Source organism: Salmo trutta, chromosome 21, assembly GCF_901001165.1.
Source record: "Salmo trutta chromosome 21, fSalTru1.1, whole genome shotgun sequence".
Classification (NCBI taxonomy): domain Eukaryota; kingdom Metazoa; phylum Chordata; class Actinopteri; order Salmoniformes; family Salmonidae; genus Salmo; species Salmo trutta.
The window spans coordinates 50,923,299-50,937,745 of NC_042977.1; the positions used below are offsets into that span (position 1 = coordinate 50,923,299).

General features: G+C 45.5%; 1 protein-coding gene across 2 annotated transcripts in view; it reads left to right on the top strand.

The window, feature by feature from the left end:
* The window catches only part of LOC115157654 (zinc finger protein 436), a 15,477-nt gene extending 1,359 nt beyond the window's left edge, over nucleotides 1-14,118 (top strand). For both annotated transcript variants that reach the window (XM_029706090.1, XM_029706089.1), the window contains exons 2-9: nucleotides 7,224-7,426; nucleotides 7,959-8,051; nucleotides 8,249-8,344; nucleotides 8,605-8,715; nucleotides 8,899-9,028; nucleotides 9,458-10,469; nucleotides 12,928-13,045; nucleotides 13,468-14,118. In XM_029706090.1, coding sequence (XP_029561950.1) covers nucleotides 7,274-7,426; nucleotides 7,959-8,051; nucleotides 8,249-8,344; nucleotides 8,605-8,715; nucleotides 8,899-9,028; nucleotides 9,458-10,469; nucleotides 12,928-13,045; nucleotides 13,468-14,052 — 2,298 coding nt within the window. In that variant the 5' untranslated portion in view covers nucleotides 7,224-7,273 and the 3' untranslated portion in view covers nucleotides 14,053-14,118. The remainder of the gene's footprint in view (nucleotides 1-7,223; nucleotides 7,427-7,958; nucleotides 8,052-8,248; nucleotides 8,345-8,604; nucleotides 8,716-8,898; nucleotides 9,029-9,457; nucleotides 10,470-12,927; nucleotides 13,046-13,467) is intronic.
* The last annotated feature ends 329 nt before the right edge of the window (nucleotides 14,119-14,447 follow it).

The following is a 14,447-nucleotide window of genomic DNA, read 5'->3' on the forward strand; positions in this document are numbered from 1 at the left end:
TCCTTGGAAATATATATTTTTTAACTTTGACAAAGCAAAAGGGTAAAGTCTACAAAACGCAGTTTGTTACAGATTCTAGTTTTGGAAACAGAAAACTGTATGGAGGTAAAATATTTTATCGATGAGAAAATTACGCCAACAGGACGCTTTACATTTGTACATCCGGTGAAAAATCTGCCTCGTTGTTCTACCTGTGACAATATAGTGTGTGATTACTGCCCACAATTTGGGTGTTCCTGTATGTAGGCATCCCTGCGTCTGCAGGAACGCCCCCCCCTCGAACATTCCGTTGCTTCCTGAATGAACACCGCTCTCGAGCACGCCATCATCATGCTTGTGCTACACTTTTGATATTATGGATTTCCCTATTGTCTATGTGCTGTGTACCGGAGTCCTCCTAGCTAGCACAGTGGCCTTCGCACCTGCCTGCTGTGTACCGGAGTCCTCCTAGCTAGCACAGTGGCCTTCGCACCTGCCTGCTGTGTTCCGGAGTCCTCCTAGCTAGCACAGTGACCTTCGCTCCTGCCTGCTGTGTACCGGAGTCCTCCTAGCTAGCACAGTGGCCTTCGCACCTGCCTGCTGTGTACCGGAGTCCTCCTAGCTAGCACAGTGGCCTTCGCACCTGCCTGCTGTGTTCCGGAGTCCTCCTAGCTAGCACAGTGGCCTTCGCACCTGCCTGCTGTGTACCGGAGTCCTCCTAGCTAGCACAGTGGCCTTCGCTCCTGCCCGCTGTGTTCCGGAGTCCTCCTAGCTAGCACAGTGGCCTTCGCTCCTGCCTGCTGTGTTCCGGAGTCCTCCTAGCTAGCACAGTGGCCTTCGCTCCCAGCTGCTGTGTACCGGAGTCCTCCTAGCTAGCACAGTGGCCTTCGCTCCTGCCTGCTGTGTTCCGGAGTCCTCCTAGCTAGCACAATGGCCTTCGCTCCTGCCTGCTGTGTACCAGAGTCCTCCTAGCTAGCACAGTGGCCTTCGCTCCTGCCTGCTGTGTACCGGAGTCCTCCTAGCTAGCACAGTGACCTTCGCTCCTGCCTGCTGTGTTCCGGAGTCCTCCTAGCTAGCACAGTGGCCTTCGCTCCTGCCTGCTGTGTTCCGGAGTCCTCCTAGCTAGCACAGTGGTCTTCGCTCCTGCCTGCTGTGTTCCTGGACTCCTCCTAGCTAGCACAGTGGCCTTCGCTCCTGCCTGCTGTGTTCCGGAGTCCTCCTAGCTAGCACAGTGGCCTTCGCTCCTGCCTGCTGTGTACCGGAGTCCTCCTAGCTAGCACAGTGGTCTTCGCTCCTGGCTGCTGTGTTCCTGGACTCCTCCTAGCTAGCACAATGGCCTTCGCTCCTGCCTGCTGTGTACCAGAGTCCTCCTAGCTAGCACAGTGGCCTTCCGATTACCGATTGTTATGAAAACTTGAAATCGGCCCTAATTAATCAGCCATTCCGATTAATCGGTCGACCTCTAGTTGACACTCATTTTTTCACATTGGCACCGCAAAGCCTGCTGGGAGCATGGCCAATTGGCAAATGCATCAATTGTTTGATTCTGTTGTCCTATGGAATGTTCACCATGCTGCTTGCTAACTGAAACCCTTTTGTCTTGAACAACACACATGTAGCTTGGCTACTGTAGCTAGCGAGAAGGGTGAAATTGCAGTCCGTATTTGGGGGCGTTCCTGCATGTGGGCATTCCTGCATCTGCAGGAACCCCTCTTCATTCTTCTATTGGTCCATTTTTAAGTTAGGACTCCGGTACGGAGGTGGGAGTACAGAAGGCGGCAGTAATGTACCATAGCGTTGGATGCCAATAGACCCCACTTAAAAAAGAAGAGGCGGGTGCGACAATGGTAGCTAGCTAGCTAGGACAGTGTATTTCGCCCCCGCCTGTCGGGCACTGTTTTCTCTCAATTCTGTTAACGTTGCATATAATCGATGCGGTGCCTGTTCATTTATCATTGAATCACAGCCTACTTCGCCAAACGGGTGATGATTTAACAAGCGCATTCACGAAAAAAGCACTGTCGTTGCACCAATGTGTATCTAACCATAAACATCAACGCCTTTCTTAAAATCAATACACAAGCATATATTTTTAAACCTGCATATTTAGTTAACATTGCCTGTTAACATTAATTTCTTTTAACTAGGGAAATTGTGTCACTTCTCTTGCCTTCTGTGCAAGCAGAGTCAGGGTCTATGCTGCCTGGCTCGTTGCAAACTGTGTGAAGACCATTTATTCCTAACAAAGACCGTAATTAATTTGCCAGAATTGTACATAATTATGACATAACATTGAAGGTTGTGTAATGTAACAGGAATATTTAGATTTAAGGATGCCACCCGTTAGATAAAATACGGAACGGTTCCGTATTTCACTGAAAGAATAAATGTTTTGTTTTCGAAATGATAGTTTCTGGATTTGACCATATTAATGACCTAAGGCTCGTATTTCTGTGTTTATTATGTTATAATTAAGTCTATGATTTGATATTTGATAGAGCAGTCTGACTGAGTGGTGGTAGGCAGCAGCAGGCTCGTAAGCATTCATTCAAACAGCACTTTACTGCGTTTGCCAGCAGCTCTTCGTTGTGCTTCAAGCATTGCGCTGTTTATGACTTCAAGCCTATCAACTCCCGAGATTAGGCTGGCAATACTGTAGTGCCTATAAGAACATCCAATAGTCAAAGGTGTATGAAATACAAATGGTATAGAGAGAAATAGTCCTATAATAACTACAACCTAAAACTTCTTACCTGGGAATATTGAAGACTCATGTTAAAAGGAACCACCAGCTTTCATATGTTCTCATGTTCTGAGCAAGGAACTTAAACGTTAGCTTTCTTACATGGCACATATTGCACTTTTACTTTCTTCTTCAACACTTTGTTTTTGCATTATATAAATCAAATTGAACGTTTCATTATTTATTTAAGACCAAATTGATTTTATGGATGTATTATTTTAAGTTAAAATAAGTGTTCATTCAGTATTGTTATAATTGTCATTATTACAAATATATATATATATATATATATAAAAATCGCCCGATTAATCGGTATTGGCTTTTTAGGTCCTCCAATAATCGGTATCGGCGTTGAAAAATCATAATCGGTCGACCTCTAGTGTCAAGCACTTGAAGCTTATGTCAATAAATTCCAGTCAATGGGAAAAGATGACTCACAGACAGATAGACATATCTCTCTCTATTCTCTAATCCCCTCTCCCTGTCTCTTCTCTCCCTCCCTCTCTCTACTTCTCTTTGCCTCCCTGTCTCTTCTCTCTCCCTCCCTCTCTCTACTTCTCTTTGCCTCAGTGTCTTTCTCTCTCCCTCCTCTTTATCATGCCCTGCTCTCCCTCTCTCTCTTTCTCCCTCCAGCTCTCTCTCTCCCTCCTCTTTATCATGCCCTGCTCTCCCTCTCTCTCTTTCTCCCTCCAGCTCTCTCTCTCCCTCCTCTTTATCATGCCCTGCTCTCCCTCTCTCTCTTTCTCCCTCCAGCTCTCTCTCTCCCTCCTCTTTATCATGCCCTGCTCCCCCTCTCTCTCTTTCTCCCTCCAGCTCTCTCTCTCCCTCCTCTTTATCATGCCCTGCTCCCCCTCTCTCTCTTTCTCCCTCCAGCTCTCTCTCTCCCTCCTCTTTATCATGCCCTGCTCTCCCTCTCTCTCTTTCTCCCTCCAGCTCTCTCTCTCCCTCCTCTTTATCATGCCCTGCTCCCCCTCTCTCTCTTTCTCCCTCCAGCTCTCTCTCTCCCTCTTCTTTATCATGCCCTGCTCCCCCTCTCTCTCTTTCTCCCTCCAGCTCTCTCTCTCCGTTCTCTGACTCTTTCTTCCCTCTCCCCCTCCCTCACTCTCCCCTTTCTCTCTCCTCCCAACTATTCTCTCTCCCTTTTTCTTTCCATCCCTCCCCCTCTTCTAATCTCTCTCTCTCTCCCTCCACTAACAGGATATTGATGCATCAATGGCATTGACACATAAGTCAAAACATTGGATTCAAGGAAAACAAGCTGGTGATACAGCTGCAATAGGTAAAGTGGTGAAAGTCTAAGGCAGACAGATGCAGGCTTTGGGTGATTGACTTCAAATTTCATATGTTTGGTCATGATGGCCCCCCGGTCACAAATATGTACAATTTGGGGAGATTCACCTATCGAAACCGCCCCTATTACCCCCCCCCCCCCCCAATTCAAATCAAATTGTATTTGTCACATGCGCCGAATACAACAGGTGTAGTAGACCTTACAGTGAAATGCTGAATACAACAGGTGTAGTAGACCTTACAGTGAAATGCTGAATACAACAGGTGTAGTAGACCTCACAGTGAAATGCTGAATACAACAGGTGTAGTAGACCTCACAGTGAAATGCTGAATACAACAGGTGTAGTAGACCTCACAGTGAAATGCTGAATACAACAGGTGTAGTAGACCTTACAGTGAAATGCTGAATACAACAGGTGTAGGTAGACCTTACAGTGAAATGCTGAATACAACAGGTGTAGTAGACCTCACAGTGAAATGCTGAATACAACAGGTGTAGTAGACCTCACAGTGAAATGCTGAATACAACAGGTGTAGTAGACCTCACAGTGAAATGCTGAATACAACAGGTGTAGTAGACCTCACAGTGAAATGCTGAATACAACAGGTGTAGTAGACCTCACAGTGAAATGCTGAATACAACAGGTGTAGTAGACCTTACAGTGAAATGCTGAATACAACAGGTGTAGGTAGACCTTACAGTGAAATGCTGAATACAACAGGTGTAGTTGAGTTGACCTTACAGTGAAATGCTTACTTACAGTTGAAGTCGGAAGTTTACATACTCCTTAGCCAAGTACATTTAAACTCAGTTTTTCACAATTCCTGACATTTAATCCTAGTAAAAATTCCCTGTTTTAGGTGTCAGGATCACCACTTTATTTTAAGAATGTGAAATGTCAGAATAATAGTTGAGAGAAGAATTTATTTCAGCTTTTATTTCTTTCATCACATTCCAGTGGGTCAGAAGTTTACATACACTCAATTAGTATTTGGTAGCATTGCCTTTAAATTGTTTAACTTGGGTCAAACGTTTCGGGTAGCCTTCCACAAGCTTCCCACAATAAGTTGGATGCATTTCGGCCCATTTCTCCTGACAGAGCTGGTGTAACTGAGTCAGGTTTGTAGGCCTCCTTGCTCGCACACGCTTTTTCAGTTCTGCCCACATTTTCTATGGGATTGAGGTCAGGGCTTTGTGATGGCCACTCCAATACCTTGACTTTGTTGTCCTTCAGCCATTTTCCCACGACTTTGGAAGTATGCTTGGGGTCATTGTTCATTTGGAAGACCAATTTCCGACCAAGCTTTAACTTCCTGACTGATGTCTTGAGATGTTGCTTCAATATATCCACATCATTTTCCTGCCTCATGAAGCCATCTATTTTGTGAAGTGCACCAGTCCCTCCTGCAGCAAAGCACTCCCAAAACATGATGCTGCCACCCCCGTGCTTCACGGTTGGAATGGTGTTCTTCGGCTTGCAAGCCTCCTCCCTTTTCCTCCAATTATAACGATGGTCATTATGGCCAAACAGTTCTATTTTTGTTTCATAAGACCAGAAGACATTTTTCCAAAAAGTACGATCTTTGTCCCCATGTGCAGTTGCAAACCGTAGTCTGGCTTTTTTATGGCAGTTTTGGAGCAGTGGCTTCGTCCTTGCTGAGCAGCCTTTCAGGTTATGTCGATTATAGGACTCGTTTCGCTGTGGCTACAGATACTTTTTGTACCTGTTTCCTCCAGCATCTTCACAAGGTCCTTTGCTGTTGTTCTGGGATTGATTTGCAATTTTCGCACCAAAGTACGTTCATCTCTAGTCGACAGATTCAATTTGATGTACAGCTTCCTGGGGACTCTTTAACAACATAGGACACAGCCGTTCATATGTGGGGCCAACTCATAAAACATATGCAACACACCACTTAGCCTGGAGATGTGTTGGGTCATTGTCCTGTTGACAAACAATTGATAGTCGCACTTAAGCGCAAACCAGATGGGATGGCGTATCGCTGCAGAATGCTGTGGTAGCCATGCTGGTTAAGTGTTCCTTGAAATCTAAATAAATCACAGACAGTGTCACCAGCAAAGCACCCCCACACCATCACACCTCCTCCTCCATGCTTCACGGTGGGAACCGCACATGCAGAGATCATCCGTTCACCTACTCTGCGTCTCACAAAGACATGGCGGTTAGAACCAAAAATCTCAAATTTGGACTCATCAGACCAAAGGACAGATTTCCATCAGTCTAATCTCCATTGCTCATGTTTCTTGGCCCAAGCAAGTCTCTTCTTCTTATTGGTGTCCTTTAGTAGTGGTTTCTTTGCAGCAATTCGACCATGAAGGCCTGATTCCATGCAGTCACATCTGAACAGTTGATGTTGAGATGTGTCTGTTACTTGAACTCTGTGAAGAATTTATTTGAGCTGCAATTTCTGAGGCTGGTAACTCTAATGAACTTATCCTCTGCAGCAGAGGTAACTCTGGGTCTTCCTTTCCTGTGGCGGTCCTCATAAGAGTCAGTTTCATCATAGAGCTTGATGGTTTTTGCGACTGCACTTGAAGAAACTTTCAAAGTTCTAGAAATTGTCCGTATTGACTGACCTTCAGGTCTTAAAGTAATGATGGACTGTCATTTATCTTTGTTTATTTGAGCTGTTCTTGCCATAATATGGACTTGGTCTTTTACCAAATAGGGCTATCTTCTGTATACCACCCCTACCTTGTCACAACACAACTGATTGGCTCAAAACGTATTAAGAAGGAAAGACATTCCAAAAATTAACTTTTAACAAGGCACACCTGTTAATTGAATTGCATTCCAGGTGACTACCTCATGAAGCTGGTTGAGAGAATGCCAAGAGTGTGCAAAGGTGTCATCAAGGCAAAGGGTGGCTACTTTGAAGATTCTCAAATATAAAATAGATTTTGATTTGTTTAACACATTTTTGGTTACTACATGATTCCATATGTGTTATTTCATAGTTTTGATGTCTTCACTATTATTCTACAATGTAGAAAATAGTAAAAAAAGAAAGAAAAACCCTTGAATGAGTAGGTGTGTCCAAACCTTTGACTGGTACTGTACATCCACATGGCTTCTCTTTGGACGACAAATGAAGGAATGCACAAGTCCGGGAGAAGGGAAAAGGATTGTGACCCAACCTCCTCTCTCTCTCTCTCCATCTCTCTCCTCTCTTTCCCCTCTCCTAACAGAATCGCCCTTTCCTCTGCTCTCCCTGGGTGTCCTGGTTCCTCCTCTCCGGATGATGTCAGCACTCATGTGGCAGGTGGTGCGCCAGGGCAACATAAATCAGTATGGGAAATTGGAGGAGTTTGTTTCCATGGTCACAGAGGCGGTTCCAGATCTCCTGTCCAACAGACAGAGATGGCTGCTGACCCTGGCTCTCAGAGGACGGGTAAGAGACTCCCTGATAGATTTGTAAGAGATTCCCAGCATGTTTTGAGAGTCTAGACTTCAGCAAGGCTCAGTGCAGAATCACTGAGTTTGCACCCCAAAATAACAAACTCAATCCAATTCAATCTGGGGTCCAGATTAGCAGCTTGCTCAGGCCAATCACCTGGGAAGGTTCTGTTTGTGATTGGAGGCTAAAAATAGGAAGTCGGACATTTACGTTTACATTTTAGTCATTTAGCAGACGCTCTTATCCAGAGCGACTTACAGTAGTGAATGCATACGTTTCATAAAAAAAAATTCCGTACTGGTCCCCCGTGGGAATTGAACCCACAACCCTGGCGTTGCAAACACCATGCTCTACCAACTGAGCCACAGGGGACATGTAAGTCTGCTTGTTACGGGTGCATGGAGATAGAAGAAATACCCACAGCTCTTGTTAGTATCACTTATGGTTTATTAAGGTTGTGTGATTGAAGGCTACGTTTGGGTTGAATTCATCTAACAGTCGGTTACTGTGTTGGTTCTTGTCTCAGGTGAGTCTACAACTATTAGGTTCTGGACATCCTGATGACCTCAAGGCTGTTCAAACCCAGCTGGATAGAATCACAGCATCTGGTCTCAAACAGGTGAGTGTTTTAATCAACTGGTGCGCAATTCAGGACAAGCCTGCTCTCTTAAACAGTAAGCAGTAAGGGCCAGTTTCCCAGACACACACTAAAAAAGCACTTTTAAATGGGATTCTCCAGGACTAGGGTCAGTCTGTGTACGAGAAATCGCCACTGTGCAGCTTCTTTATGTTTGTCTGGACCCTTATGTGTTGCAGTCAAACGATGCAGCAATTGAATTAGCTGAAGCCAACTTCCTGCAGCTGATCCAGAGCCTAGTGGAAGACCCAGATAGAAGGGAACACTTCTTCAAGGTATGATGGAGTCTAGTGGAAGACCCAGATAGAAGGGAACACTTCTTCAAGGTATGATGGAGTCTAGTGGAAGACCCAGATAGGAGGGAACACTTCTTCAAGGTATGATACTTCTCCAAGTCACACCGATACAGATCCCCAACTGATGCACTGTACATAATCAGATCAAGTTGGCTTCATGTTTAGTGCTAACCTAAATACAAGGAAGTATGCAGTTTTTAGACTATTGAAACAGGTTGTAAGTCTCTCTTGTACAATAGGTTGTGTTCCCCGTGGAGTATGGACCTAATTTTGACTCGGCGCTGCAGACTCTGGTGTGTCATTTGCTGTCTAGACTGGAGGAGCTGCTGCCTGTCCCTGACTTCAAACAGGTACGGACAGACAGACTGACTTGACACAGAGCCACAGTAAAATAGAGAAACAATAGCTATTTCTTGTTCTGAACAGTAAACTGGGTTCACTAAGGTAAAACATTTTAAGAAAATTACATATGTGTACATTTTTATCATCACAATACTGTAATTTTCACCATTTGTTCTCTCTGCTGTCTCTAGACTGCTTTGTTGATCAGTGCTGCCCCCTCTGTCTTGGAGGACTTCATGTGCAGTGTCTCCCATGCAGAGGATCTGAAGACCCTGCTACAGAACCCACAATACCACGGGAAACTCAAGCAGCCCAAGAGCGGTAAGCATCTGTCTGAGTCCCAAATGGCCCTATTCCCTTTAGCGCTCTGCTCAAAAGTAGTGTACTCTATAGGGAAGGGGGTGTCAAACTCATTCCATGGAGGGCTGAGTGTGCTGGTCTTTGTTATTTATTTTCAATTTGTGTCCAATGAACTTTGACACGCAGGTTGAGGGTAACTAATCAGTGGCCTTTAATTGATCAGTAGAGTACAAGGGAGGAGTGAAAAACTGGGCCCTCCAGGGAATAGTTTGGGCCCTCCAGGGGAATCCGCTGCCATTACACACCGTCCGTCCGGTACACCATCCCCCGTTTGACAATCTGTAGATTAAATACAACGCTCATATAACCTTAATCATCTAATAACCTATATAATAATCTCACAATTGTTTCCCATCTTCTTTCCATTGGTCCTGGTTGTCACTTGTTCAGCTCCTTCGCAGATGGAGGACCATCTCCTCTTCTCCTTATCCTTCCCTCCCTCACTGAGACTGGTCAATACCTCGCACCACAACGCCAGCCAATCCAAAGCCTTCCCTGACTGTGAGAACCCGCCCCTGCAGGTCAGAGGTAACCAGGGGACTATGACTGACAATTTGAGTGGCCAATGGGCTGAGTCCAAAACAAGTATAGATCAAAACAACATGATTGGAACAGATTCAGTAGAAAACCAAGGAGGTTCTCGAAGAACGGATAACCAGAAGGACGTGAAGGAGAAAGATGTAGGAAGGAAAGCAGTAGACACGGAGCACCAATACTGTCTGAGCGCCAATGCTGCTCCTCAAGACACGGCACCATCAGCCAGCCAACAAGCTGCCTCAGACTCCACCTCAGTCTCTGCCCAGGACGCCACCTCAACATCCACCAACACTACACAAGGGTCCTCAACATCCACCAACACTACACAAGGGTCCTCAACATCCACCAACACTACACAAGGGTCCTCAACATCCACCAACACTACACAAGGGTCCTCAACATCCACCAACACTACACAAGGGTCCTCAACATCCACCAACACTACACAAGGGTCCTCGACATCCACCTCGAGCACCATATCATCGTCAGAGCAGCCGCGGCAGCGCGTGGCCCACAGGTGTCCCCAATGTGGTCGTTGTTTCATCTACCGCTATAAGATGTTAGAGCACCAGAGACTTCACACGGGGGAGAACCCTTACAAGTGTTCCCAGTGTGGTAAGACCTTCAGAAGGTCCTCGGAGATGTCTACCCACCGTCGGACACAGTGCTCCGACGCCGCCTATGTCTGTATTAAATGTGGGAGCAGTTTTGGGTCGGTCAGAGAGAGGGTCAGCCACCGGTGTTGTGGCAGCAAAGCGGCGGCGCCGAAGTTTGAATGTCCGCAGTGTGGGAAGAACTTCAAGTGGCACAACTCGTTGAAGAAACACCTGGTAACCCACACCAGGAAGAAAGGCTTCAATTGCAGGTACATTAACATACGATTACGCTAATTAACATTACACTAATACCGTCCCAAATGGCACCCTATTCCCTATATAGTGCTTCATTCTATAAGGGAAAAGGGGGGATACCTAGTCAGTTGTACAACTGAATGTATTCAACTGAAATGTGTCTTCTGCATTTAACCCAACCCCTCTGAATCAGAGAGGAGAGTGGGGGCTGCCTTAATCGACATCCACATCTTCAGCACGCGGGGAACAGTGGGGTAACTGCCTTGCTCATTGACAGAACAACAGATTTGTACCTTTTCAGCTCAGGGATTCGATCCAGCAACCTTTCGGTTACTAGCTCTCACTGAGTATCTTACCTAGTTTTTTACAGATGACCTCATTTAGCTCTTCTCTAGCTTTGTCATCTGTGTGTTTTCTCTCCCTGTAGGCTTCTCTCCCTGTAGGCTTCTCTCCCTGTAGGCTTCTCTCCCTGTAGGCTTCTCTCCCTGTAGGCTTCTCTCCCTGTAGGCTTCTCTCCCTGTAGGCTTCTCTCCCTGTAGGCTTCTCTCCCTGTACCCTGTAGGCTTTACAGACAAACCCCACCCCTTGGCTGTGTTGGTCAATTTCTTCAACAGATTATCAGGTCTATATAATTCTGAAACATACATTAGTAATGGAAAGGAAACACAGACTCTTTGTTTAACTATTAAATCTCTCCTTTAGTAAAATACAGTTGTAGGCTGAAGTTGGTACAGAATACAGTATAACAGTATATGATAGCTCTCCCCAAGTTCTGTAAAATGTCTAAGACATCCTGTAACTCATATAGCCTCTCCCGGTCCTCCTTGCGTGAGTTTTGCTGGCAACAACATTTTAATAAATCAAACCTTTCCCCTGACAACATCAACCATCTTATCAGCAATTAAAAGCTCAGAAATGGGTTTGACTGAAACTGAAACTGAAACATCACAAGTATAGAGTCATGACAAGGTGGAGTCCAAGCATCTCCTGACAGGGGGCTGGTTTCATCAGGTCTGCGGCGGCCTCGTGTTCTCTGAAAAACCAGATAACCACGGTGAGATCCAGACAGGAGGAGTCTGAACGTAGACGCCTTCTGATAGTGTCTGAACACTCAAAACAGGTTTTAACCTCCTGAAGAGGAGACCTTACAGTTTATCATAACATCATTTATTAAAGAATACCAGCCTATTGAGTCCAGTGGTCCCATTCACACAGAACTACCCTGCGCCTTGAGCTCTTTCTCCCCTCTCTCTCCAGAAAAAAATGTTACTGAGTTACAGTTCATATAAGGAAATCAGTCAATTTAAATAAATTCATTAGGCCCTAATCTATGGATTTCACATGACTGGGCAGGAGTGCAGCCATGGGTGGGCCCCACTTGGGTGTCAGGCCCAGCCAATCAGAATTTGTTTTCCCCCTCAAAGGGGCTTTATTCCAGACAGAAATACTCCACAGTTTCATCAGCTGTCCAGGTGGCTGGTCTCAGATGATCCCACAGTTTCATCAGCTGTCTGGGTGGCTGGTCTCAGACGATCACACAGTTTCATCAGCTGTCTGGGTGGCTGGTCTCAGACGATCCCACAGTTTCATCAGCTGTCCAGGTGGCTGGTCTCAGATGATCCCACAGTTTCATCAGCTGTCCTGGTGGCTGGTCTCAGATGATCCCACAGGTGAAGAAGCCGGATGTGGAGTTCCTTGGTTGGCGTGGTTACACGTGGTCTGCGTTTGTTAGGCCGGTTGGACGTACTGACAAATTCTCTAAAATGACTTTGGAGGTGGCTTATGGTAGAGAAATGAACATTCATACCAATTGCACGCTCCCTCAACTTGAGACATCAGTGGCATTGTGTTGAGACAAAACTGCACATTTTTAGAGTGGCCTTTTTATTGTCCCCAGCACAAGGTGCACCTGTGTTATGATCATGCTGTTGATATGCCACACCTGTCAGGTGGATGAATTGTCTTGGCAAAATAGAAATTCTAAATAACGGGGGTGTAAACAAATTGTGCCTTTTTTTAAATCATCTTTTTGTGCGTATGGAACATTTCTGTGATTTTTTTATTTATTTATTTATTTCAGTTCATGAAACATTTAACATCTTGCGTTTTATATATATATTTTTTCAGTATACTTTTGACCAGGTCCCATAGGGATTTGGGCAAAAGTAGTGCACTATATAGGGAATAGTATGGCATTTGGGACGCTACCCTGTGATTCATGATTGGTGACGCTACCCTGTGATTCATGATTGGTGACTCATGTAAATAATGTTTTATATTTAATGTCCTGTAATGGAAAAGCAAATATCTTTGAAAAGACAATAACTGTGACCCAGATAGCAGCCTAGTCCCTTTATAGAGCTCTATGGGCCCTGGTCAACAGTAGTGCACTATAAAAGGGGAACAGGAAGTCATTTGGGACACACACAATAAAGGCTATCTTCTATAAAGCGCTATCCTATGTATTCTAAGGTACTGTGGTGAGGGGCCGTTCCCAGGTATAGCTGAGCTGAGGACCCACCAGAAGGTCCATGACGGAGAAGAGAAGCCCTACAAGTGTGAACAGTGTGGAAAGGGCTTCAGCTCACAGGTATTCTGTTGTATTCAGCTCACAGGTATTCTGTTGTATTCAGCTCACAGGTATTCTGTTGTATTCAGCTCACAGGTATTCTGTTGTATTCAGCTCACAGGTATTCTGTTGTATTCAGCTCACAGGTATTCTGTTGTATTCAGCTCACAGGTATTCTGTTGTATTCAGCTCACAGGTATTCTGTTGTATTCAGCTCACAGGTATTCTGTTGTATTCAGCTCACAGGTATTCTGTTGTATTCAGCTCACAGGTATTCTGTTGTATTCAGCTCACAGGTATTCTGTTGTATTCAGCTCACAGGTATTCTGTTGTATTCAGCTCACAGGTATTCTGTTGTATTCAGCTCACAGGTATTCTGTTGTATTCAGCACCCAAGTATTCTATTGTATTCAGCTTAAATATGTTTAATAACATTTATTTAGGGCTGGCTACATGGCCACGAGCAGCGCCACTCCCAAGAGAGGTCCAAGATCTGCCCCAGCTGTGGAAAGGCCTTCAGATGCAAAGGAGACCTGAAGCTGCACATGCGAACTCACACTGGCGAGAGACCGTACCAGTGCACCTACTGCGCCAAGCGGTTCTCTGTGAACGGAAACCTGACGATACACATCAGGACTCACACAGGGGAGAAACCTTTCCTCTGCTCTGACTGCGGCAAGGCCTTCTGCTCTGCAGGAGAGCTGCAGATCCACAGGAGAACACACACTGGGGAGAGACCGTACAAATGCACCGTCTGTGAGAAAGGTTTCACCATGGCTAGTCAGGTGACTCTTCACATGCGGGTACACACAGGGGAACGACCCTACGTGTGTCATGAGTGTGGAAAGGCATTTCGTCGCGGTGCGGAGCTGAAGACACACATCTTGAATCACAGTGGGGTGAGACCGTACCCCTGTCGTCTCTGTTCTAAGACCTACACCTGCCTTAGTCACCTGAAGAGACATCTGAAGACTCACGGGGACCAGGCGGTGGATATGAGCAGTGAGTTGTCTGTATCTGCTGTGTAATAAACCATTTGAAAAGGAAACACTTACCTTTAACACTGTGTTGTCAATATAAAAGGTGCATATTTTATTTTCTGACGGCTGCTTATGCTACTTATATTAACAAGTTGACTGAACTCTGTAAGGATCATCGCCATGTTTGCTTATTGCTACTATCAGGACTAAGACTGTTGCTTCTAGAACCAGACGAGTGTCGCTTCTAGAACCAGACGAGTGTCGCTTCTAGAACCAGACGAGTGTCGCTTCTAGAACCAGACGAGTGTCGCTTCTAGAACCAGACGAGTGTCGCTTCTAGAACCAGACGAGTGTCGCTTCTAGAACCAGACGAGTGTCGCTTCTAGAACCAGACGAGTGTCGCTTCTAGAACCAGACGAGTGTCGCTTCTCACATGTCAAGTA